Raw genomic sequence first — 27,752 nt, forward strand, 5'->3', positions numbered from 1 at the left:
GTTTGTTGGGAAGTTCAGATGCCCAAAGCAGCACAGGTGTGTGCATCTCCCATCACCATCACACTGCAGAGCAATCCTTTAAAAATAACCACCACCATTTCCTACAGAATATGGAAAATATGCTGTGCTCATCAAAATTAAGGATCTAAAAGTTTAAGAATTAACAGTGACATTTACACAGACTGAGAGAAAATTTTCTCATTTCACATAAAAATTTTGAATTCAGTCTTCATTTTTTCTCCCAGAAAGTTTTAGAAAAAAGCTTTCATTTTGCCAAAGAAAAGAAACACAAATTAAAACTGAATATACTTTTCCTGATTTTACATTTTAGTTTCTTCCATAATTTGTACGGTGAACAAAAATATTAAAAACCAATCAGGATAGAATTGTTGAGCACAAAATGACAGGAAACAGATTCACAAGACATAACACATGGAATATGATAGTTTTGGGGCACAAAGCCATTTTTAAAAATCAGGTCTAACTGGCTCAGGTTTTACTGTTCTCAGGCAACTGGTCTAAAACCTAATGTTAGAAAAGCTAAGTTGGTAGAATTTTCATCAAAAACTAAAATGAGGAAAGGACTGAAAAGTGTTACTGTGAATCACTGAGGCTGCCTCTTAAGGAATCACATACAAAATAAAAATTTCTTCTTTCTTCAAGTCACACACCAGTGTTGTGCATAATTAATCTAAAACCCTGCTCTTTTCACAGTAAGAAAGATACAGATATAGAGAAAAAATAGGTCTAAGAACAGAATTTTATTTGGTTCTAGAAAGCATCATGCATCAATTTTTTTTTCTTAATGATCCTTGCCCAGCTTTGAGATGAAAGAATAGCATTTACAAAGTAAAAGGATGCAGAAGTAAGGTTAGCACCACAGGAGGAATACTCTTCTCTTTACAACTCCATTTGACAGACAGTGAAAAAAGAAAACAGAAGAAAGGGACAAAAAAAAAAAAAAAAAAAAAAAAAAAGCTAGGGAGTTAGGTGACCCTGCATTTTTATTTTCAACATCCAAGATACTTAAATCTAAACATCAAGATACCATGGGTCTCTGAGCAATATCTAATAATTCATGTTCAGCAAAACTTGCTCTGTACATTGAGAAGTATTCAAGAGTCAAAAGATAATTGTCACAAAGTACCAGCTAATGTGCAAGGTAGAAATTGTTGGAGTCCAGAAAAAGAAAGGAAACAAGAGAAACCAAGGTGAGGAGTTTGTCTCTCTTCCAGTCTTTTGTAGGTATGGCTATTATGACTTGCTGCAAAGGTCAAAAAAATAGAAGAGATGTGTACTGGAGCTGGCAGGGATGGGACAAATACCTAATATTATCCTCTAATACCCTGGTTTCATGGGCCAAATATCCAGATGTTCTTAATCCACTCTCCCATTTCTTACCTGCAAGTAACTACAGAATTACCTCCAATTTCAAATGTTTTTTTTTCCTTATTTTTTATTAATTTTTATCATTTTATGCATGCAGTTCTTACTGTAAGGTTTCCAAGAGAGTGAACAGTTTTACCAAATCTCCAATTTTCCCCAAGCAGAAATTCTAATACAGGATTTAGGAGTTTTAAATGCTACATTGTCATCATTATGTGCTGTCTTCTTAAGGCAATGGACTAATGCCTTTCAAGTACCATAATTTTGCATCACAAATCTATTCTAAAATCTCCTTCACAAGCATCTGCAATTGCAATACATGTAAAATTATTTAAATTTTATTAAACTATTAGCCTGACTCATTTATTAGAAGAAGGGTTTGAACTACAATTATGAGGAAGAGGCAGCTTTTTGTCAGTTTGGGAAATACATCTTTTGATTATTTCCACCTTTCAAGGTCACACGTATGGACTTTTAACAGCAACATTGAAGCATCCTGGTAAAACAACAGCTTTATATCCAAATCATAGGAAAACCATTTAATCCCAAAGCAGAGGGTGGTGTAACCCAAACCAGTTGTATTTTTCAGACTAATAACCATTAGCACTTGAAGACCTATTGCAGTAAACACTGTTTTAACCTTGAACTACCCAGAGGAGCCTTCATCACATCACCGCCGTGAGTGCTACACCACATCCCCACCAGGAGAGGAAGGACACTCTGAGCTTTTCTTTCTCTTTCTTTTATTTATGCTTGGACTTCCAGCACTGCACATCAGATAGCCAGGGTCTTAATCTGTCCTAGATCAGACTGCAAAAATACAAGGTGCTTCCTCCACAAATCACAGAGTCACATCCCACAAACCCTTCACGTGAGCAGTTCCTTCCCTCTGGAAAAGCATCTCTCCTCTCAAGGATTTCAGCTAATGCTTCTGGCTTATAAAAGATTAAGTGCAATCAGTTACACTGAAGGTTTATCATGCGGCCCTTGATTGTATTTTCTGTGCACGCATTTACATCAGGCACAAGAGTTATATAAAATAGTTTGGAGTACAAAAATATGGTTATAACATAGGAGTACCAAACAGCACAGAATTAGAACAGTTTTATTACCATAATACCAATTTATATACAGACCCCCAAATTAAGGATTTTTTTTCTTTTTTTTATCCTAAGTATTCTTCCCAAATTGACAACTGTAGTGTACACTCTATAAACTGCAAATTAACAACACAGATCTATTTTAGCCCCTACATTGTCTATGCAGTCTGCACCAATCCGCTCTCTTCCACACAAAAGTGTATTATAAATAATCTCACAAAATGTCACGTATGTTTTATTGCACATTGTACATGCCCATATTTAAAAGAAAGGCTCAAACCTTTCACTTGATAACTAACTGTTTAAATAACTAGCATTTACTTGTGTTATGAATATGAATACTATTGCATTTTTCAGGCTCTAATCTTAACTCATAATTTAAAAGAAGAATAGCAGAACAGAAAATATGCCTTGAACTTTATAGCTTTTGTGAAAAAAAAGAAAAAGCTTCTTTAATTCTGCTGATCTCTACTTTATAAAGTCATTAAAAACATCTGACCTAATTAAAAATGCTGTTTCAAAATTTCTGCATGTTTCACTAAAAAATTATGCATGTAGCTGCTTGTGCAATCATCTATTCCTTCTATTTTGCAGAATTAGATGTCTCTGTGCTGCACTGACCAGAAGGTTGAGTTACACAGGTCCTGGTGTGAGCTACAGGAGTTGTTTTGTCAGCCTCTGCTCTGCTGGTCTGCACAGGGGCAGGACACGAGGAGCCTGACAGACACCTGGACAGATTGGGATAAAAGGACACCGGGCACAAATGGCCACCCAGCATCAAGACCATGTATAATTCCTGTTAAGCAGATCTCTAGACTAAGGAATACAAGTAAGTTACCATTAATATGTGGGTTTATGATATGCTGCACTAAAATATGGCTGCTAAACAAAGAGAATGATTGGTTGTATGACAGATATGTGCCAGCTGGTAAAAATGCCTCACTGGATAAAAATCTGCATTTTGAGGGTTAAAACTCTGGCATGAACAAAAAGATTTCAAAGTCAATCGATCAAATGTTTTGCCAAGGGTTTCTAAAGCTATTAGCCATCAACAGCTCCAGAAAAGGATAAAAATAGCAAAACCAAACCACTAAAATTGCACTATTACAAAGAAACAAGTCCATGAAAGGGAGAGTCACCAGCTGCAGTTAAGGGACAGCCACTTCGAGAAGCCGATTGTTTTTTCGCTTGCAAGTTGGGATGTTGCCATTTTTCTGGCTGCCTTGTATGAACTTCACACACACTTTGTCTTGTTTGAACTGGACCAGGAACCTAAGAGAGGAAACGGTAAAAACTTTAGTTAAGTGTGGAGACAAAAAAAAAAAAAGACACACAAGGAGCAGAAGCCTTTTCCTTTTGGTTCTAAGCATCACTCCAAAAGATGGCATTTTCAGTTCTGTATTAATAATAAAGAGTTAGGGAATAAATAAAAAAGCCATAGGCTATGGTAGGGCTAGAATCTCCTTCAGGTTGTACCTTTTAATGACTACCTTTTCCTATAGCTGTGGACATTTTACAAGTTAGTTTGCTACTCCTTTAGAAAAAAAGCAGTTTGAAACAGAATTTCTCATGTACCAGAAATGCAGCAAAGACAATTTCCAATTACTTCACTGTTGGCCAAAGGGACTTCTCTGTTTTCATGGAAGCTCAACACTTCTGCAGCAACATTGGGAGTTCTCTTCTTCTGATTTATGCTTAATTTATTACATCTGGTATTTCAGCAGCTCTCATATGTCTAATCCTTAGTCAGCCTTTATAGCCCCCTGCTCGGCAACTGGGAAAATTCACTTCCTGCCCAGCCATCTCTAAATTTAGACATTTTCTACAGTTCAGGGTAAATTAATCTGGATTTGACTCTTCACTTTTTACTGGAAGGGAAATTTCACTGAATGTGGAGAATTGCTCTAAAAAAAAAAAAAAAAAACAACACCACAAAAAAAACCAACAACGTGCTCCTGTGGAGCCTCAAACCTCTCACGGATCTGGATAGCGAGATTAAAAGCAACAAGCAAGGCAGTGCTGCCTCTTGGCTCACATGCAGTGCTTGCTGACCTAAAAAGTCCTTTGTAATACAGCCGATTTTCCCTTTTAGCATCCTTAAAAAGTCCTCCAGCAGAGGCCAAAAACTTCAAAGAATTTGCTCTGCAGCTGGAAACCACAAATCAAGCTGACGGCAGAGCTCAGGGGAGGAAGTGGCCTCTGCTGAGCCCAGCTGCCCTTGGGTCCTGCTTTCCTGCTGCACAGCCCAGGCACTCAGAGCTTGCTCAGCACTGCATTTCTGGGCTGCAGCATTAAGAGCTGCACCCCAAAAACGTGTGCAGCTCCTACAGCCATCGTCTCATCACCAACGCTGCATTTTCCTGCAGCCACTGTTTCAATATTATGCATGGGAATGGTGTGTCTCCTAAACACAGCCCTGCATCAACAGCACTCTTACATCAGCTCTCTTCCCAAAAAGCAGAGCAGTCAAAATAAGGCCACATTTTCTCCTCAGTCCCTAGCTTGTGTCCAAACTCCAGCAGGGAGAAGACTCCTGCTTCAACATCAACACAGATGGGACTGCAAACAGCTTAAAATTATTTAGTCTGGATAAACTCAATAGCAGCACACACATGAATCTGCAAGAGAAGAAACAAAAACCACATCCCAAAAAGCAAGACTCCCTGAAAGCAGGCTGTTTTCCAGACCTAAGGCAAGCAGGCTGTCCAGACTAGTGCAATGCATGCTTAAACTTAGCTTTAGTAGTTTATGCCTTTGTAGCCCCCCTTAAACCAGAAACTTACTGGGGATAGCCACACTCTTTTAGAGACTAAAAACCACATACTCTTGAGGAAATTAAATGACATCTGGTAACAGAACAAAGGAAAATGGCAGATTTTATTTTTAAGGAAAGAGCAAAATTAGCCTCTTAATAAATCCTCAAACCTGAACAGATACAAACTGTATCCACTACCATGACTCTAGAACACACATAGTATGGTGCAGCCAGATAAAATGGTTCAGTTTATGCCTACAGGAAATTTACTTCACCACTGTTAAAGGTTTCCAAGTTTTCTTCTTTATTCAAAGTGAATAAATCCACCTATTGAACATTACTGAAAAGAGAACTTAACAGAACAGAAGTGGCACATGGCAATGGTGGACTAAGTGGGAGACTCTTCCTCAGCAAACTTCAGGAGTTCTCACACAAACACCTTTATTCCATAGCTAAAAACACCACAAGGGCAGTCCTTATTTAACACCAAAATATGAAACTGTACCCATTGGAAATAAATATCATTTTGTGATGCCAACTTTTATCAAACAAAGCTTTAATAACCAAAAACCCCAAACAGCAATAGGTTGTTACAGCTTCACAAGAGGGATAGAGCTTCATAAACTTACATTGGATTGGGGACAGGCTTTGTAGTCTTTTTGGGTTGCTTTCAGAAGAACTTGGCACCTAGTGTCCCCTCTAATCTATAAATATCTCATAGTAAGCTGTGAACTTTTCAGTCACATGCAAAATTGTTCTCTCAAATGTAGTAACTTGATTATTTCTACAGCAGCAATTGTGCTTCACAGCCCTATTTGAAACTACTTTAACAAAAGCCCATTTTCTGTAATGACTTTCAGGGACGTAAAAGCCAAAATGAATACTATAAATGAGCACACACTGAAAACTGGATCCTTCTTTACAAGTATTCTGTCAAGAGAAAAGAAGGCTTAGCTACACAACAGTGTTTTGTTATTCTGTCACCAGATACTTGACTTTTTAGCATGCTGCACTGAAGCAAATGTACTCTTAAGAAAACAAGAAACATACTCATCAGATATCTCAATGTTGAGCTTCTGTTTGGTTTGGCTGAGGGTAGTGCGGTAAAGTTTAGTGGCCATTTCAATAAGGTGATCGCTGCTGAGCAGGAAATCTCCTTTACTGGCAGCTTCTGAACCCTGAAACAGGAAGGAAAACAGTTAGGACTACCAAAACCTTGAGTATGATTAAATGGCAGCCAAGCAGGAGGGTTTACAAGGAGTCTTCTCTTCCCAGTTTAAGGAAACAACCATCTTTTGTCTTGTAAATTAAATAGGGATTGCAGTGCAGTGTATAGGATCAAAATAGCATTTGCACCCAAATAATCTACAAATCAGGTGAGAAAGGTGAAAAAAAAATCGTTTCTGGCCCTAAAGGAGGGTCATCTTCATTTTCCTACAAAACTGTGGTGTTTGTGTATCCCTTGTCTGGATACACCACAGCAAGCTTTCAATACTTGTGGAATGGAGCAAAAGCAAATTCCCAACACCAGGATTAGGATGATGGCAGTGAGTATGAAAAGACACTCTACATAACAGTCTTCAGGTTCATTTAGGCTAGAATACAGATGCCAGCTTAATGATTTTAGCAGAGCAATGGTTACAGTGCAGTGAGGCAAATATAGCACTGAGCTAAGGTTTTAGAACTGAGTAAAAAATTAACTGTGTCGACTTCTTGGCATCCCATAAAGAAGAGAGAAATATTCTACCAGTAAGGAAAGCACTGGCACAAGGCACCTGAACCATATTACAAGTGGAAAACTCTGATCCTGAAAAGACTGCAGTGAAACAAGAAGTCTGATTTTCACAGTTAAGTGATCGTTCATAATGTAATAAACTGTTCTCATTTGGCTTCAGTGGCTTTAAATCAGAGGTTTTTTCAGCTATGGCAAAGTTCAATAAATTTCTAAGCCCAGAAGCTAAACCCCTATGGTTTAATGCTACAAGATAATTAAGAAACAGGTTTCACATCACTGCACACAAAACATATTTTGTGATGGAGTGGTAACCAACCTCCTTGAGGTGCACTGCAAAGAATCCATCATTCTGGGAGCTCATGGACACTTTGGTAACATCTCCCAGTGGAACCTCTGACTTGATAGTCCCAGATTTTTGATCCGCGAGAAGAACGTTGTTTTTGGTTAACAAGAAAATCCTGGATGCAGCCTGTGAAAATGCAAAAATTCAGACCATTGTCCACATGAGGAGAGAGATGGTTTTCATCAGGCACCTACTAAGACTCCAAAGAGTTGACAGAGTTAAAAAGCTTGGCCCACATTAGCAAATGTGAACATTTGATGTTCAGTAAAAGCTGCAGATCAGTTAAAATCAGGTCAAATTTATTTATGTATCTAATTATAGACTGAGAAGCTTAGCTCATTTTGGCACATATGCTTAGGTATAAACAGTTCCTTCAATTACTGGCTTGCAGCTGTAAAATTCAGAAAGTCAAACTCTGAAACTATGCAAATCAGGATAACCTCATTTCTCATGCTCTTTAAATCTCCAGGAAAATCATCACACACTAAGTCTCTATATTGAGGATTATTCACCAAAACTATGATGCAGAGCAACTCAAATCACGTAAGTACTTTTCAGAGTTATGTTCTCCTCCCTTTATCTCTTGGAATTACCCTTTAGGAGGATAAGCATTCATATTTTCAAAAGACAAATATTTTTAAAGCATGAAATGTGTGTTCTTAAATTTGTCTTAGAAAATAGTAAGACAGAGAAATGAGAACCTAATCCACATACACATTTTACTCCTGTAAACTTTTAAAGACTAAAATCTTTATTAAAATTAAGAAGTAGCTGCCTTAAGCACATAGAACCATAGTTCAGTAATTATTTTTTTTTAATCTTGAGAGCTGTGGCCTATGAAAGTAGAGGAACGATATTGTCTTCACTTAATTAGATTCTTCTAAACCAGAAAATTAACTTGGCATCAACAATGGGCAACCTAATTTCACTCCTACAAATGCAAATGACAGCTACATCTGAGAAGTTGAAATCTACTACTTCTAATACTTAGACAGATATGGTGAAAGCAATTAAGTTTACTTAGGCAGAAAAATACTTCCTGTTTTAATAAGTATCATTTAAATGCAAAATGTGTCCTATGTTGGCAGAATAAAAAGGTACCCACCATATTTAACAACTTTATTCAAATGATACAAGAAACTTGGCTCTTCCAAAGATCTTTGGAAGGCAGGTAAAGCTAGCAGAGTATGCCACTCATAATTTTAAAAGATAATAAAATGTGATAATCAGAAGCTTGACTGACAGCATGGACTTTGAAAAGTTAAGATTTCTAAATACTTGAGTGAGATATTTGCTAAATGTTTATTTTCTTTAATTGGCAAATAGAAGATCTTAGCTGAGTTCAGAGACTACCTTTAGTAGTGACACAATACATTCTGTTACCAGCTGATGAGATACCTTTTTTGTTTGGAAAAGTTGCTGGAAACCACAAACCAAGATTTTAGTAATCTTCATGTAAATTTAAAAGAGGTGTTTAAAATCACCAAGTTACATAAAACCAACATTTCCAGTCTTGCCCTTAAAAATATGCATTCTTTAAAAAATCCTCAGACTATTACGAGTCTCTCAATGTATTTGTAACAAAAATGATCTACCCTTCTGGATAAATCAAATCCATGTGATTACCTTCCCATTAGCTCGATTGATCTTATTGACAACTTCTGCAATGATGATCTTCTCATCCACGGCATCTTTGAGCTTTTTGTACTTGGGGTTCTCGCTGATCTCCAGGTAAGCCCCTTGGAACGGCTGCCCAACACTGCCAAGGAAACACCAGCTAAACATGAACCCCAGGCAAGAAGCAGACCTGACACCAGCACAAGCCTCACGAGGAGATGCACCAAACACCATTTTCAGTGATGGTGAGTGAAGGGAAAGTTATCAAAGACAGAATAGGATAGGGTTTTTGCTTGCTCTGGAAGCATTTTCCAGTTAAATGGGCCCAACTGCTTTGGATATCAGACACATGAACATCCTTGCATAAGCAGTCAACTGCAATTTGAAACCACCCAGTGAGAGCCTCTGTGAAAGCAGAAGATAAAAGCCCAGTAGGACTGACACACTATTGATGCTGACAGGCAGGCCTTCAGTGACAGACATGAACTTGCCTTCAAGATCTGTTTGTGAAACGTGCAGCAGCTCCTTGTCAACATCTGCTGCACTTGCAAACTCGCCCATCTTTACACACCTCGGGGCGTTAAAATAAGGGCCTCACTACAGACCAAGAACTGATGAATTGTCACTGCTTGCTTTGTTTGGAAGTCACTTTAAAACTGGTGATTTAACTTCAGTCAAAGCATTAATGCAAAGGTTTGCCAAGAGTGGAGCCCAGGAGAAACTGATGCATTATGTGGAACAGCACTGCCTTTACCATTGCATCTCTGGCACCCAGAGAGATGGGAAAGAAGAGGAAGGATACTGGAATTTTAGTACCCACAAGTCCCTCTTTCTCCTTCAGACAGTAAATTAGTCACATCCTATGAACCATTATCATACTAATTAATCAGAAACTTTATACAGTAATTTTCTCTACCCTTAGGCCGATTAAAAAAACCCAAACCAACAAAACAACAGTAGGAGCTAAGCAGCTCTGAATACCAGACAAAAAGATGGAAATGTTTCTAAATGAATGCAGGGAAGGGAAAGCATTCCAACTTTCCACCATGTTGGAGCTTTGGGGTTTTTTTGGTTTTTATTAATGAGCAGTATGAAACCATAGTCAGCAAAAGAGTAAATTCCCTGTGGGCTTCATCCCTGATCAAATGATGACAAGTCATAGCTAAAACTGAAAGGAATCAACAGTTCCTCTATCCACTTAAGATAGTCTTGGATAAAAATTATTCTCATAAATATACATATATATATTTTTTTTTTTTAAAGATATGTGTGTGTGTATATTTTGCTGTAGGTTATTGCATTGTTCAGCCTTGGTGTAAAAAGTACCAAACCAGGGATATAAATAGAATTCCTTCCTTTCCAAAGAGCTCTATGTTGAGCAGATGCATACTGACTAAAAACTAAAAAAATCTGCTTGCTCATAGGAAAATCCAAAGGCACCATCTTTCTCTTTTCCCAGCATAAAAAGACATCCCAAAGCAAATAAAGAACAAACCACAAGCTAGCATATATAGATATTAAGTGATCTACTGAAGGGGAAAAAAAGAGAAATGTACATGGAGCCCATTACAGGAAAACAGGAAATGTTTCAATAAAAAATGACACAAAACCAAGGAAACACACAAACAACAAGCAGAGCTAGTCCATGCATGGAACTGTTCCCATAAACTCCTGCAGATTCCTGTTCCTCCCTCTGCTGAAAATTGCTTCTCATTCTATTTGTTCCTGCTCAGCTCAAACTACAGCTTCTAAGAGAAAACTCTCTCGAGATGGACAAGATGGCTGTTTTAAAGAAAAAACACAATTTATAAGCTTGTGTTCACTCAAAAAGTGTAAGCCAACTTATATCAAGGACATCATATCTCTCTTTTGCCAGTTTTACTGCACACCAAAAGTGTATTCCTTAAATAAAATTAGATACTACTGCACTTTCTAGAGTAATGCTGGCTCTGTAGACGGCAATGACGAGAATCTGTCAGTTTTAAAGAACTCAATAATGTGAGAAACCAAAAAACATATTTGCAGAGATTTCACATTATTAAAAGCAAAAAAAAAAATCTAAAATGGAAAAAGAAATTTCTTTTAAGTATATTTGCAAAAAGATCTGCACCAGTGTATCTAACTCTTAAATTACCCAGTCTTCACCTTAAGTTTGAACACAGGAGAGCTCCCCAGCACAGCCCACCTGGGAGGGAGTGACATTGTCACTTAACAACTTCCATCTCACTCTACATTTATTATTGCAGGAAACAGCCTGAAGGGAATGAGGGGAAAGGATGAAAGTTGTTCCCACCTGCAAGTTCCCCAACCTTGTAAGGCATAAGTGGGTCAAGGAGGCTTAGAACAACAAGCCACCATGGATTTTGGAGAGAAGTTCTTGTTGTCACAGGACTGGTGGCTGTAACAACATCTGAGTTTGCTTCTAACTGAGGTCAATTTTCAGGATGGTAAAGGCAAATGATGGAGGGATGTTGTCAACAAGGAAAATGCACATTCCTGCTTAAGATGAAAAGCGAAGTCTTGCTTAGTTTCCCAAATCTATGTAAGGATATTGAATTTCTGGTACCCTAAAAGCAGCAGAATCAGTCATTACCTGGCTGGATATAAAGCCTTCTTGTCCTTGAAAAGTTCACTTGCTTCCAGTTTTTCTTCATATATCAGCTTTTGCTGATCTGTGAACTGATCTCTGTACTTTTTACACTACAAAACAGGATATATTAAACAAACCATAAAATTATCTTTCCCAATCTCACAGCACCACAGACCAATGTTTGCTCATTGCTCAAGATGCACATTCTTTGTATGCTTCTGAAGTGATTCAGCTCCATCCTACGTGCCACTGATAACAAACAGGGGAGGGGTTCTTCTCCTCACCCATTCTAGATACTTTTGAATTACACCAGAAACAACATATAAAACATCTCCTGTAAGTATGAACATGAGCTGAATCTATGAGACACCATTCATTGGAAGAGTACACTAAAAAGGTTCACAAAAATATGAATTCAGTTCCACAATTTTGAAAGTTTATGTAGGCAGAGAGAAAGAAAAAGACACAGCTGACAGGGTGAGTTTTGCAGGCTCAGAAAGGAAAAGTGTTCCTTGACAATTCACAGAAAACACAGCCCACAGGATCAGTAAAACATCCCATCAGCACTTGTACAGATTCTCGCCGTTCTCTCCAGCCAAAGATCCAAAACAAATTTCAGCTAACCACAGCTCATAAGTAAAAAATTCCACCCAGCACTTCCAGCATTGGTCCAAGTCCTGGCCATGGACACGAGTATTACCAGCTATTAATTAACAGGCTGATGGCAGGATGCAAACCTCTCTCCCCAGCCCCAGAAAGGAGCAGCCAGGGTAGTTATATCCCTTGCAGGCCAAAGGCAATGATCAAAAAACCTACTCCTTCCAAAGCAATGAAATTATTCTGGCTGGAATCAAAGGAAACACATCCTAAAAATAGACCCTTGGTGAACAATACTGTTTAAAGTCATGGGAAGAAGTTCTGCACAGACTGGACCAGAATGTGTCCTACCCTCCACAAATGGAAAATCCTCTTTAGCTCCGTGTGAGTTGAATCCAAGAAAAGGTAAGGCCTCGCTGGCCAATTTTTATCTATTGGTGATAAAGAAGGCATCTTATTCTTCATTTCCAAGAAGTATTTTTGCATCTGTGACAAAATTGAAGCAAGATGTTTTATTAATGTTCGCATATCAGAGTTATTGAAGTCTGCAAGGAAAAGCAGATACTCTGTGAGTAAAGAGCACAGTGACCAAACTGCAACTCTCAGCTCCCATAAACCAGAATATGGATTTTTAAAGCCAGGTATATTGAGAAATGCAGATTTAGGCATCACAGAAGTGTGGCAAATACTTAGTGCCATTCTTATACCTCCAAATATTATCACTATCCTTTCTTTACAATATCAGAATATTAATTTGTCACTTTTCCATGTGCTTGGACATTTCCTTACAAAGACTATCATGACACAACAGCTACATTTGATAGAAAATAAAAACTTAAAACACAGAAAGTGTACAAGTACTTTGTACAGATATATACATACAATTCTCTGAAGGGTAAATTCATAAATTTTTCTTCCAGCATTGGCTCTGAAGAATTTCCTGTATTCTCTACGGACCTGGAAAGTTAAACAAACCCTCAAAATGAATATAAATAATGCATTTGTTTGCACAAGTACTTTTTTACCAAGCTCTATGGTAGACAACATTAAAACAAGCATACATACATGCAAAGGGCTCCCTGAAATAGGAACATCACCTGGTCACACTTAAATTATGTGAAGCAGACCATGGACCATGATGAAAGATACCTCAGCTGACCTGAGTGCAATTATTTGCAAACTTATCAAGGAATTTGAAATGCTTCCCTCCAAAAAGGCAAATTATTCAAATATTGTTGAATTCACAGCATGAATCTACTTTCAATAGGCTTTTGCATAAAGCTGGACTGGAAAAAGTGAGGCCTCACCAGTGATGATACCATTTTCTTGTGTCTGAAGTGGCACTTATTTGATGTTAATTACAGAGTTAACTGGTGAATTTTTCAGATTTTTCTTCTTTACAATTCTTAATACACAGAGTTTGCTATAGTAAAAAGGGTTTTGTTTTTTTTTTTCAGAGAAGACTTCTGCATGAGAAAATTCTTTTCACACAAGCAGTTTTCATTCCAAAAGAAAAATAAGATTTTGGTGCTTGGTAAGAGCAGAGAATCAACACAAAGGTTGCTTAATGTCAGCAAGCTTGATACTTGTTCCCAAAATTTATTTGAAAACCAATAAAATTTTTTAAAAAATCAAAAACTAATCATCATACCAATTTTTGCAGGTGATATTAATTTTTAATACATACTCAGGAGTGCAGGTTTTAGAGTCCTTGTTTTGCCTTTTGTATTTCTATCAGTGCTAATTAGCACAGACCAAAATTCAGAAAAGGCAATTAGGGAGAGCCCAACTGGTTTGCAGTTTTATGTGACACCCAGGCTCACCTCAAGTCAGCTGAAACATCCTTCAAATTTCTTTGCAAACTCTGGCACAGCCTGCAACACACCTGTTATGGGTTTTGGGCAAAACCCAGGGAAAACATCGTGGCTTTGCATAATTCACCCCAGAGCAAAATTTAGTGGTTTTAGCTAACTCACTAAGTGTTGCTGGCTTTTCTGTAAGCAGAATATAAAGGGAAACCCATAGCATAAAATCCCCTTCAATTTACAGAAAAAAATTTACCCCTTTCTGCTTCACAGTAATTTGTGTATTTTAAAATAAACCCACATTTGGAAAGCAAGAATCTGTCACCATTTGTGGACAAATACACCCCACAGGTAAATAGATTTTGCTTAATTACACATTAAGATGCACCAACAAAACTGGCAGCATTCAGCTGTCATCATTCTATGAAAATTCAGTGAATATTTTTTTCCTCATCACTTTATGAGAAAAAAAAAATCAGAGTTCTTATTCACTCATTTTCTGCAAGGCTTAGTGCTCTATAATTAGAGTACATCCTTTATTAATTATTCAGGGATGGTAATGAACACACTCAAAGCCACTCCAACCACAATCATCCCAAATCTCACCATAGATTCTCCTTAATGATCTTGCTTTGTATTATTCTTTGCAAGCTGCAAGGTGTGCAAATTAATTTGGAGAAAGGGACTAAGAGACACCCACGCATCCTATTGGTGCTGCAGGGAAGCTGCAAAGCAAGCACTGAGAAATGCAAGCTGCTCCAGAAAAGCCTAAATCTGGAAAGTACCACAAATGCTATTAAAATCTACTTGGCATACAAGTAAAAAAAAAAAAAAAAAAAATCAACCCAAAAACTAAACAAAATCCTCACAACATCTTGGTTTAATCCTCATTGCTTTTATCAGCTTTAATTCTTCAGCCTTGCATGTCATGGGTGAAAACACTTTGCCTTCAAACTGCCTGTGGTAACAGTGATATGTTGGAATGACAGACTACAGTCTTATTCAAAAAAATCTGTATTTCAGGTGAGATGGAAATTGGAAATGTAGCTTACACTGTTTAACAGACTCACTGAAAACCACAGACTGCAGAAATGTATTCCTGCTGCAATGTGCCTTAAAGGTTTTGGAGTCATCAGCTTGCATTTTGATATAAAACGGCCTCTGAGTTCTCAGGGGGGACATATCCTTGTTTGAAAATCATAAAAACAGACCTACTTTGGCAGTAGTACCTAAAGTGTGATTCTGATCTGCAGAATGACTTCTAAAAATGGCTCCTTTGTATTTTCCAGCTCTGTTTTCCATGTATGCATTGCAATGGACTTTTTTTTAAATACAAATGAACATGCATTATATATAATTATATGTTTTCTAACTGTTTTTCCCATTTCATCACTGTCAGGGTAAGTACAAGAATATGAGACCTAAACTTTTCTCTGGATTGTCAAGTGAATTCTCCTTTCATACTCCTGTAGTTCTCAATATCCCTGTTAGCAGAAGTCACTCCCAGCCAAACCAAACAGATTCAGATTTCTGCAGTTCTTCAGGACTGCATCTGTAAAGCTGTGTTATGTAAATCATTTGGGCACAGACCTGAAACATCTGAAGATGCCATTTTCATAGTCTATTTACAGACCAGAACTACATTTTTCCAGATTACAGATGTGTTTTCTTTTGCCAAGCAGTCCAGGAAAGCAAGGGACAGAAAACAAAACACTTTTGTGCATCTCAATTTTTCTAGGAATCCATGGCTGTCACAAGCCACAGGTGGTGCAATGCCAGGCCCCAAAAAGGCTGCTGGATGCAACAGGACATGATCACTGGTTTTATACCCTGCCCTCCTCAACACTGGGGTCAGGGGTCTACTGTGAGCAGCAGTGAGAGTCAGACACTTCCACCCTCCTTCCCACTCTAACAAGCAGAGGTCACAACAAGAAAATACATCCTTGTAATCTTTCCAGATAGGACCTGTGCCAAGGTAGGTCAGTTTTTAAAGTCAACAACTGCAATAGAGTCCCTTTTATCTGACTTTTGTCTTCCTGTGATTGCTGATATGACAAAAAAACCCCAATGCCTCAATGTTGCTGTAAGTGAGGCAATCTCATTTATGACTTCTTCAGCCAAGTCCACGACAAAGTTAAACAACGTGGAAAAACAACCACCCCTTCTAGAGAGCCCACACAACTGCTTGTTTATTAAGGGTTAGTAGGGTGTGCCACGCTGACAGAGGGGAGCGTCGGAGAAAGTACCTTCAGTCCAAGCCAGTAAGCCCAAATGACTGCCACAGCATGCTTACGCCTAGCCTCCTCCTTCAAGCGTTTCAACTCCCTCCGAGCCTAAAAGGTTCAGAGAGTGAACAAGAGAGAGAGCCTGGAGCAGAGAGCACAGCTCCCACCCCCGGGAGGGGCAGGGATGGAGGAGCAGCGCTCGCCCTTCGGCGCCCAACGCGCCGCCCGAGCCACGGAGAAGCTCCAGAAAGCCTCCAGTGCTGCTGACGTGGCATGCACAGGTGGGAATTGTGATATTCAGCCCCCTTATGCACTGTCAGCCCTTCCTCCTGCTCCTCTGTGCCACCTGCCATGAGCTGATTCTGACGGGAGGGCTTTGCCTGCAGTGATGCACATGAGCATCAAGACTTATTAAGATCTCACTGTCTAGTCACTTCTTCCTCTGGCAAGTGCCTGGGCAGGGCAGAATCAACTCTGAAACTATGTGCCATGGTGACTTTCCAAAATTTTTTAATCCGGCAGGGTTTTTTTAAATTTTGATCTTTATGTATTAAAAAAAAATTTAAAAATCTCCAGCCATGTTCAAATCTCCATGTTAAAATTATGTCTGTCTGTGGAATTAGGGGTGAAGCCATCAAACCTAGTGCATTCCTCATGTACAAATAGATAGGCACCTTCCTACCTTTCATCAATCATTCCATTTTAGGAAAGCAATTTGAGGCATGTGTGGGCAACTTAACAGAATGCTGCATTTTAGGAGATACCAGCACATTTTTTGTTCAGTTATCTGATGAAAACACTCGAGGAAGAGTTCCAGTATTACAGGCTCAGTCAGAGCAGCTCTAGCCCTGTATCTGCACTTGTCAAGCTGTAAGTTATCAGACCTGTGCCAGTACTGCTCTTCTGGTGCAGCTGGAAAGGTTAATGCACAGTAGATGTAGACTCAGAGATTATGTTTCCACTCATCTGCTTGGCAGAAAAGCTCCCACTGCACAGCAATGTAAAAGCAAGAGCTATGCAAAGCTAAGTTTTTGTCTACCTTGTGAAAAGGAAGGAAACTGAGTGCTTGAGGCTCACTTTTGTTTCATTTTTGTTTGTTTGTTTGTGAGTTTTTTTGGTAAAGCAAGAGACTTCTGATGATGACTTTTAAAAATTTTTGTTCTAAATATTCCCCCAGGAAAAGATAAAAGATCACATCAATAAAAAGTTGTCTCTCTTATCAGAGGCTGTAATTATTTTTCTAATCTTAATTCAATTTAGATTATTATCTTTATATTCATATATATTGTTATATTTAGATTATTTATAGTTAAGGAATAAGGAGACAATTTTTCACTGAATTCCTGTGACCCAGTTAATAGAAATAGCTATTAAACCATGTTAAAAATTATCCAAATCTACTAAACATTTAAGTGAGGAACTTTAACATGGTTAACAGTATTGCATCCACTGGATGTATCTTTTAATTCAAAGGACTATCTTAGAACTATGAAAACAAATACCTCTTCTGCAGTACTGAGCAATATTTTCATGAAAGGAACTCTTTTTAAAAACGAAATAAATTCTCAGTGTATTCTGCTTAATCAAATGTAGAGGAAACTCTGTTTGTGTCAAATTATACCATTACCTAAACATCAAGCTAGAGCTGAAAAGTTCCAAAGACTCCCTGGTATTAAGGAAGTTCTGTACATGTTTGTTTGGATTCCCAGGGCTGCCATTTTGCTGGAAATCTAATAGATTTATACCAAAATAGCAAAGGTCAAACACAGCATAATACTCCAGATGTAATTTGAGCATGTTTCTGCATCCAGTTGGCAAGGTGTTCTAACAACACACCCACAACCATAAATAACAACTGAAAAATGTTTTAAATCTAATGTATTTGTGGTTTTCAACTAAATTAGGAATTTATTAATTGAAACCGATATATTTTTGACCTCTAGTGAACAGCATTTCAAATGTTCACATAACCCACAGCTACAGGCTGGGGATTAGCAAGAATCTTTCAGTGGGACTTTGCTTCTGAAAACAAACAGCTGATGCTGAAATTCCTGGGATTTTTCTAGAGCTCTAAGTGTAGAATTGCAAACTAACATAATTTTCTGCTAATAGATCAGCTCATAAAATTTTGCTTTACTTGTGGTCACTAAATTTTTTTTACTGGTTCAAATCACAGCAGAGAATCAATTAAACCAATCATAACTAGAATTTAATGCTGTTGGTTTGAACTTGCAGGTGAAGACTGTCCAGGGTACAGATTATACTAAGTGGTAAAAATCTCAATTGGATCACTAACACAGTGTCACTGGAAGCACTTATTGGGGGCATGGAGAGGAACACACCAAAAAACCCCAACCTTCTCTCCCCCCACAACCCCCACTTTGCATATTTACATGGAGTTAAATGCATTTCCTAATTTGAGATTACTGCAGTCCAGTCAATTTTAATCTAGTCTAATGGCTTGTTAGTGCAAGCATGTACTTGGTTGCCATGCAAGGTGTTTCCTACTCTACAAAAACTGGCATTCCCATTGCTCCCAGATTTATTAGGTGTGGCATGAATGGAGATGGAAGGAATCGATGATCATGCTCTATTACTGAAGAGTGAATTGTATTAGTCATTAATTCTCACTATGAAATAATGATTAAATGCCGATGGTGTTGAGCAATGAAGGGGGGACATGTGATATGTGCATCAAGTACCTTATATCCAAGCCAGAAAGCCCAAATAACAGCAATAGCATGTTTATTTCTAGCCTCGTCTTTCAGTCGTCTCAGTTCCCTTCGTGCCTGTGATGCATTTGAAAAGGGGATATAGAAAAGCTTAGGAAAGAAAAGGTTACTGCAAGTTCCCATTGGTGCAAGAAGGAAAGCAAGTCACCAGTCACTACAAACAGCAACAATTAAAGCGTGTCCCAGCTTCCCAGACTGCACCAGCTATGACATGTTAGCAGCAAAGAGAAACCAAAACAAAAACCAGTTTAAGCAGTCAAAGCAGTTTAAGGCACTGACAGTATTCCCAGATAACTGTCCTGAGGGACATCCTTCTTCACTCCACGCAGGGACACACAGCTGCACAGCTTTCTTACCTGGGTACCATGCCAATAAGCAGCAATTACTGTGGCAGCCTCATTACAACGCTTCAGATGCTTCAGCTCCCGAAGAAGTTTCCGAGCCTGTAAACAATTCAAAATGTTCTTTTTGACTAACTAACTTTTCATGTTTTTGAAGTAGGGCACTGCAACTTGTAAATCTAGGCAAAACCAAAAAAGCACTGCCTCCAAATCCCCAAGCAAATACATTCACAAATGCTGCCCAGCCTAAAATGTGCTGCTCCAGGGAGGAGTCTGTGCTGCAAGGCTGGGACTGGCAGGCCAGGGGATCTTAGTTCAATACTCAGTTTTCTCCCAGATTTGCTGCATTACCTGAGATATCTATATGTCTGTTTGCACAATGGCAACAATATTTTTTCCCCATACACGAAATGTCTAATCCATTTAGAGTGCAATAAAGAATAAATCCCAAGTAAATTGCCTGGCTTTAGGTCACACTAAAGGCTGCTGTCACACCAGGCTTTCATGCACAATGCTATGGCAAAAGAGCTTGTTCTCCAATGGCAAACAGAAAACCATAACTTGAGATGATGCTTTTAACCCAGTTTTCTTCAAATAATGCTCATGGGAAAAGACAGCACATCAATTAGTTAGACTGAAAGGATAGTTTTAACTCATTTAAACAAAATCATCAAGACAAAGTAAAAATCCAGAGAAACAGCAAAATCCAATCACGTTATCTTATTGCTGGCAAACTTTAAAGCCTTCTGGGCAGGAGAGACTATTTACACCAATAGCTACTCACTGCAGCCCCTTCCTTCCCTGTCTGACAGAAAGGGAACTGGCTCCAGACATAAAGGAAGTTCTCTCTGTCTAACTAGAGGGGAAAGCCACCTTTAGCAGGGTGAAGAAAGGTTAATAAGAAAAGAGAGGAGCCCAGGGTTGCTTTTTCTGAAGATGGACAGCAGTGGTTGTTTTGATCATCATGGCTGCTTTCATGTGAGCTGTTAATCTCATTTTTAGCTCCTATTAAAGCATCATTCCTTAAATATCTACTAGGATGCATGATTATCCCTTCACAAAGTACAAACGTCTCAGAGAAGAAGTGAAGTTGTGGCAAATTGAGGCAGAGAACAAGCAATAAACTTCTTTCATAACACAAGTACACTTTCACTCCTCCACTTGGCAGGCAGAGGAGAATTGAAGATTTAACCCAAGTAACAAATTGCCCAGGCAACCCAAATTCTTTATTTTAATCCTGCTTTCAATTTGATTCACTCTTTGAGAATCCTATAAGGCACAAAATAACTGCCAACCACAACTTGTTTCTTCCAAATCAGTCCAGGGCTATAATTCTCCTAAGGTCAGTGCCAGAGCCCCAGAGCATCCTTCTCTGGAGCTGCTGGCCATCTCAATTCCTTGGCAGGAGATGCCTCAAGCATAACCCAGTGATTTAGTGGGGTGCCAGCACCCCCCTTGCACCATTTGCAGGGATCCTGAACTCACCTCTTCTACAGCAAACACCAGTGTCTAACAATGGCCACGGCACAGCCACAGCTCCAAGGAGAGAAGGTGTGACAGGCAGGAGGCTCAGTGCACCTGGAAAGTGTTTTCTGACCTGCTCCTTACCTCTCCAAGCAGAGAGAGCTGCAGTAACAGGAAACTCACCTTCCACCCTCTGGTGTATGACTGTACCGTGATAGCCGAACTCTTTATCTTCTGGTATTTTTTTTGTTGCTGTGTTAGAAATAAGTATGTGATGTTTAGAACAGAATATTATGTCTGTTAAACACTGCATAATAAACCTTTCATTACTAACATTTGACAATATGCTTGAGGAGCCAAGCACTAAATGTAAAAAGTGAACAATTTCTGAGTGAGCAGATCAGAGTGTAGATTCTGTGTTCAACTCGAGGGGAAACAAAGCACATCAACAATGCTGCATGGACAATGTCACTCTGTTTACAGAAACACTAAGTTCATGGTCAGCAGCACAATTGCACATTAAATGCTAACAGTAAGAGCTTTATTTGTCTTTCCCACCACCAGAGTAGCACACAAACTGTCACACATACCCAGGTTTGTAGGCTAAGCTTTTCACCACCTTTTCATAAGGCATGTGCTGTTCCTATTACACACAGTGCCTTTATGGCTGATGATAACTTAGGAAGAGGAAAAAAACCAAAAGCAAGGATTCCTGAATGAGATGCTGGAGTACTATTTAAGTATGCCAGGTTGAGCAATAAATTTCCTGGACAGCTGAGCATTTTCCTTTTAAAGAGCTCAGTTCTCCAGTAGTCCAGTGTTTAGTATAATACTAAATTGACAGACTTTGCAACAGGGCTTTTAGACTAGACATTCAGCCCTTTCAGTGACAGTGAAAATCTCTGTGAGCAAGCTGGAGAGGGTCCCCTCTGGGCCACCCTCATGCCACAGCTGCTGTCTGACATGCCCTGCAAGGCATGTGCCTGCAGATCCTCGAGTCAAGCCTCCAGCACAAGAGCTACTCAAAAAAGCTTTATTCATTCCAGGGATTTCCCGTGAAACCTTCAAAGCACAGTGCCTGCCATTCATGTTGGGCTAGGAGAACAGTGCCTTCCATCCCTGTGAAGAGGCTGAGGAAACATCTCTGTCATCACCAATAAAACAACTGCTGCCCTGTTTCATCAGTGACCCAAAAAAGGCTTACAGTTAAGAAATCAGCAGTTCTTGGCCGTGAATTTGTATCCATTTCTTTATATTTAAAGCTGTGCCAGTCTAGCTGCAGTAAGTCCATTTAAATTCATTAAGATTGTAATGAAGCCATATGGGCACAATGCAACTCTAATGATGCTGTTTGTAGGAACAGGGCTTTCAGTCACACAGAGTCAGAGGGGTTTTAAAATCAAGAACTATGCTTCAGTCATACTTTTTCCAAATGATCTATACATCCCTCTAATTCTCCAAGAGAAGTGACCCAAACACTGATGGCTTTCGAGAGGACAAACAGAAGTGCTTGTCAACTGAAAAACAGGGATTTGTCAACTCTGCCACTTGCTGTTTAAGAAGACTTTCTGTGTTTCATCAAGGCTCCTGATATGCTTGTGCTGTTCTCTAGTAACAACAAAACGCAGCTGAGAAGTTCAAGAGTGGCTTTAAAAACAAATAAATCTTTTTTATCAGTCAGTAAGACAGTATTATTTACTAACTGCCAAGAAAACATGAAAGAGTCATGTATTAGTGTTCAGTTTGTGGCACAGAACACCCAGTCCTGAAACTGCTTTGGGATGAACTGTATCAATAATGATACCAAATTACGAGTCTTAGGAGTTACAATTAAAATAAACCCCTGCAGGCAGCATTTTTGAGTCTAAGGCAAGTGTTCCAAATAAGGCAAAACCACAAAAAGGCTTAGGAATGACTGAATTCCACAGAACTGCACATGTATATTACTGAAGGTTTTTTACACGTTAACCATATGTTTTGAGAGCACTGTAAGTGCTGGGAAGCACAGCATTTTAGCTGAATGAAGAAGACTCTTCCCAGCTGAGCCAGAGAATCCTGCTCTCCCAGAGTGAAAGGACTCTGGTGAGACTTTAATTTTTTAAAAACAAGCACCTAACAGTAGTCTGTAGAAACTAAATTTTCTTTATTCCTGCTATTGGTACAAAAGTATTAACATAAAATTGAGTTTTTTCAACAGCTCTCTGTGCACATTAAAGAAAAACACCCCATGAAGGTTACATGCATTAAACAATGAAGAGAACCCCCCCTGTAGTAAGGATGGTATCTTACTGAGTATCTCCTGTACCAGGAAGCAATCACAACCTGGCATTTTTTCATCAGCAAGAAGTGAGTACGGCACTTCCAGCCTCTGTAAATCTTCCCAATCAGAGTGGCCAAGTCCTCCAGGCGCTGCTTTCTCAGGTCTTCTAGCTTGAAGAGCTGAGTGTGGGGGTTTCCAGGGTTTTGTATGACATTGGAAGAAAAACAGCAGGAGAGAAGAGACAAGGAAAAAACCCATAAGCACAGCTCTTGTAAGAGAAATCTCCTCTCCACTGAAGTCCCCCCTCAGTCACACCTTGTTTTACTCATCTCCAGAGCTACAGGCAGGTTGACCAACAAGATTTGTGGCAGATACAATGTCACAAGTCACTGCTTGAAAATGATATTAAATTAAGGCTGACAGCTATTGCAGAATCTTGATTCACATTGATTTTAACGGGCCTAACATTAAAAATCACTTTTTTTAATGCTACGGTCATAGCAATACATCAAAGCACTGCATGGAGAAAAATCTGTAGGAACCAGGTAGTGAATAATGATGCTGTCCTCATGAGAGAGGGCTTGATTTTGCAGAATCAAGCAAAATCAAGAGAGGGCTTGACTTTGCAGAAAACATTTTTCACTTACTGTTCTTGGGTTGCGGATGAATATCTTTGATCTACCGAATGAAAATTCCTCTTCAGGGATTCTCAATTCATTAAACAGCACCTCTACTCCAGCCCTAAGAAGGAGGAAATGAGCTTAACAAACATGACCCCCAGCTCGCAAATGCCTTAGTTTACATATGCACAGCTTAATTTATGGAAAGTATATGAAAGCATATTTTAAACTTTTAAATAGTGCTTGACATAAGAAGATTGAAAACCTAACTCATTTACTCAGTAGTTTATCCCGCTAAAGGCAAGAATAATCACTGGAAAGATTCAGAATAATTTGATGAAAAAAAGAGCAAATTTTATTTTACAGCATCAGCAACAGCCAATTTTTTCCTCTTACATCTATAATTATTTTACTTAAAAACAGAAGAAAGGAAAAAGGAAGGCTTCACACTAATGTCAGAATGTGAAACAAAGACTGACAAGTTTGACAAATGCCAGCGTTCCATTCTCATCAAATGCATTTTATGAACACCAACAGAAAAAAGGGAAGTGGAGCTGTGCAGATCTTTGTGTTGATTATTGCAATGCTATTGTTACCAGTACTGCACTGCCACCATTCTCTTGATAACCTAAAGACTCATATTGTAGCTAAAAGATGTTAATCGATTATGAAAGATATTTAAATCTTGCTTTTGGTGGCCACACGTAGAAAGAAATAATAGAAGCTTATTTGCCCATCCCAGGTATTATTTGCAAAATATAAAATGTGGATAAAATGTGAAGACTATGCAATTTAAAAGTATCTATTTAATAGAATTGATTTGCAAGAGGCATTATCTTGTAATTGTTCCCTGATCATTATGTAAAGTTATTCCTGAAAGGGCAGAGGAAGATTGTATGGCTGTCTCCAACAAAATGAGTGCTCTTACACTTTGAAAGTTGGTCATTAAAGGTAAGAGCCCTCCTGATCATTGCAGCCCTCCCAGTAATTTTGAATCCCTGCAGTATCTCTCTCTCACACCCTTTCTTTCAGACCCAGATCAGCAAGGTCTGCACTGCATTCCTTCTGCACCGTACGCACAGTTAACACCTCAGGATGTGTGGAGGACGGGAACTTCACCTGGGACATGTAGGAATACTGCTGTTTGCCTACCTGGCTGGCCCTCTCCAGTGGGGCCAGGTCTGCTTGCAGAGCATTTTGTACCTCTCCAGGCAGGGCTCGTAGGGCTGCCGGAAGGCGTAGCCCGCCCTGCGCACGCGCACGTTCTCCAGCAGCCCCAGGTAGCGGATCTGGTGGCACACCAGGGCCTCGTTGAAAATGTGTGCAGCCTTTTTGTCATTGGGCTTGATGCACCTGCACAGGAAAACCAAAAGGGACAGCTCTGTGCACATGCCAACAGCTATCATGGTGAGTTTAAACCGTGCATTTCAATTGTGTATCCTTGGACATCAAGTTGTTGTGGGTTTTTTTGTTTTTTTTTTAAATAACCTATGTCACCATCATATTTTCTGAAAAGTCCTCTTTCCCCAGGATTCTTCTCCTGGGAAGCTGAGAGGCCTCAGAGAAAAAGGAAAACAATGTTATCTCATTTGCTTCTCCTCTGTTTTGCTGCTTTGGAATGTGGTTTGGAGATTGTTTATCCAACAGGTGGTTGGTTGATTGGTTTCATGTGAATTGTTTTAACTTAATGACCAATCATGGTCAGGCTGTGTCAGATTCTGGAGAGAGAGTCACAAGATTCATTATCATTCTTGTTAAGCCTTCTGTAAGTATCCTTTCTCTATTCTTCAGTATAGGTTTAGTATAGCATCCTTTAATATAATATAAGTACATAAAATAATAAATTAACCTTCCAAGAACATGGAGCCAGATTCTCAATTCCTCCTTCATCCTGGGCACCCCGCGAATACCACAAACCTCATCAAACAAATCCACCAAGTCTTTGGCACTGGGGAATTTACCTGATGTAGTTTGGATTTTTTGTCTGGAGATTTTTCATCAGGGTAGCAACTGAAGCCTTGAACTGTGACCCTGCTGTTGGTGGTCTCTTCAGATTGATCTTAGCAGGGTTTCCTTCTGGGAAGAGTGCTTTGATAAGGGAGTGGTTGGCCTTCCACATGGCCTGGGAGAGGTCACGGTACAGGAGATCATTATTTTTGTCAACAAATCCTTCCACCTGGTACATCACCTGAACAACAGACAAGAGTCTCATCAGCACAGGTTTTGAACTACAACACAGACCAGCTCAAAACTGACCCAAGAAATTGATTTCTCCTCCTTACACACTGTCCAAAAGAACCAAGGGATATTGCAGCTTTCATTTTAAATCTGACATTTGGATGGCTTTTTGTTGGATAAAATGTCTGTGAATGTGCTACCTGGGAAAGATGCATTTTCTTATGCTGCCAACTGTTCCCTGTGTCAATCAATTCTGGTTTCTGAAGTGGAAGAAACCCTTTTTCCATGATAACTCTGACACACCACCACCTGACAAGACTCCAAAACAATCTATCTTTTTTTCTGTCTGACGAGGTTTTTCTCCCTCTCTTTTGAGCCAAAACAACAAAAATACCCTTTCCTTTCAAAGTACTAATGCTTTCATTACTTGCCTAACTAAAATAAGAGATGGAATATCACCTCTTGCTGCTAGTGCAAGCAGCAAGCTGTGCAGCCCCCAGGGGACTGTTATTTTAAAGGACTTTTACCAGGAAAGCAGTCCAATGATAACAAGCACGAGTACAAAGCTCTGACCTGCAGCTGGGTACCCAGGAGGCAGCCAGAGGAACTTCAGATTGCTACTGAATTCTTTAATTTTTGAGGGTAGGAAATGTATTTGATTAATTGTGACAAGTCACCTGGCTGGTAAAACTGATCCTCCTTCAGATCCATGATTTCTCAGTGCTGCCTGGGTATGTGCTAAGTGCACAGAACACTGAATGAAAATAATACTGGCACGTATTTTACACAGCAGCAAGGTACTGGGAATTCAGTAGGCAGCACTATGGAGAACATATTTCTGCTTCTGACAGGTGCAGTAAATGCCACTGCTGGAAAAACCACAAAAATCCCAAAACAACTGTTCACATGAAATTACTTATATTTCTTAAAAGGAGGGTCAAACTTTTGTTGACCAGTGACAAGATCAAAATGTTCTCAGCTGAGGATGGGAAAACAACATTCCTCCCAAAATAGGAGGAATTCACTCTGCTGGGTAAGTGAATGCCTGACACAATCAAAGGCCCTCCCTGCCTGCTAGGACACAATCTGTGCACAGTCCTTCTCACAGTACTGGGCTATTTTCAATCCACTTGGATTTCTGACAACCAAAGAAACACCTAGGTATAAACACCTAGGTATAGATTATATGCAGTTAGAAACTCTTCTTGGCAGCTAATGTTAGTTGTTTTGATTTTTTTATTTATATTCTGAATTATTCTTAATAATTATGAATTAGAATTCAGAAGCCTGAAAGGTTGAAAGGCTGATATTTCCAAGACTATTTTGAATGAAAAAACTATTGAACCATTCAAAATTGTAAGACTGAGAAAATTTCAAAATGCATCAAGCAGTCCCAGGGAAATGAAACTCTTTCCAAATATTCTCGGCTGTGTGACATTATCACTTCAGCAGATTCAGACAAGAGGTATAATTTCAACCCTACATTTACTTTCAATTTTTAAAGAATAGATTGTCTTCAGTCTACAAATTTAATTATTTTGATTTTCATTAATAAAAAGTCATAGTGGATTACACACTGAAAGCTGACAGACTTGTATTTATTCATACTGCCTGTGGTGAAAAATGCAAATATAAACATTTGTAAAATGGAAATGTTTGCAAGCCCTTGCATAACTTTCTCTTGCATCTGTTCAAACACAGAGTATCAAACTCAGTTCCTTCAAATGTACAAAAACTGCATTTTCCCAACAATGTGACTAAGAACTGCAGCTAGTTCAGTGACAAGGAGCATGCTTTCCAAAATAGGTTGCCAACAAATGCACATGAATTTTTATCACTGTGAGTGATGATTTATTTCCAGAGACCCAATGCAGCACCAAAGCACATGGGGCACGTTTCTCCTTTGGTGGAAGGAGAGCTGCTTTGATTTCAGCCAGAGCTGCAGTGGCAGGACAAGGGGTGGGGGCTTCAGACCGACACAGGGCAGGTTTAGGTACAGCAGCA

The 27,752-nt window shown here is 39.1% G+C and overlaps 1 protein-coding gene across 5 annotated transcripts in view; it reads right to left on the reverse strand.

Moving 5' to 3' along the window:
- Window positions 1–1,702: 1,702 nt before the first annotated feature.
- Window positions 1,703–27,752, reverse strand: part of MYO1B (myosin IB) — a 107,337-nt gene continuing 81,287 nt past the window's right edge. For 3 of the 5 annotated variants that reach the window (XM_050976969.1, XM_050976967.1, XM_050976968.1), the window contains 15 exons: window positions 25,532–25,758; window positions 24,723–24,923; window positions 23,598–23,691; window positions 22,980–23,129; window positions 20,874–20,942; window positions 19,242–19,328; window positions 18,856–18,942; window positions 16,175–16,261; window positions 13,006–13,080; window positions 12,475–12,609; window positions 11,530–11,636; window positions 8,946–9,078; window positions 7,293–7,445; window positions 6,292–6,419; window positions 1,703–3,758 (listed from right to left, as the gene is read on the reverse strand). In XM_050976969.1, coding sequence (XP_050832926.1) covers window positions 3,635–3,758; window positions 6,292–6,419; window positions 7,293–7,445; window positions 8,946–9,078; window positions 11,530–11,636; window positions 12,475–12,609; window positions 13,006–13,080; window positions 16,175–16,261; window positions 18,856–18,942; window positions 19,242–19,328; window positions 20,874–20,942; window positions 22,980–23,129; window positions 23,598–23,691; window positions 24,723–24,923; window positions 25,532–25,758 — 1,857 coding nt within the window. In that variant the 3' untranslated portion in view covers window positions 1,703–3,634. The remainder of the gene's footprint in view (window positions 3,759–6,291; window positions 6,420–7,292; window positions 7,446–8,945; window positions 9,079–11,529; window positions 11,637–12,474; window positions 12,610–13,005; window positions 13,081–16,174; window positions 16,262–18,855; window positions 18,943–19,241; window positions 19,329–20,873; window positions 20,943–22,979; window positions 23,130–23,597; window positions 23,692–24,722; window positions 24,924–25,531; window positions 25,759–27,752) is intronic. The other 2 variants (XM_050976970.1, XM_050976971.1) reach the window with 2 other exon arrangements.

Source organism: Serinus canaria, chromosome 7, assembly GCF_022539315.1.
Source record: "Serinus canaria isolate serCan28SL12 chromosome 7, serCan2020, whole genome shotgun sequence".
Lineage (NCBI taxonomy): Eukaryota > Metazoa > Chordata > Aves > Passeriformes > Fringillidae > Serinus > Serinus canaria.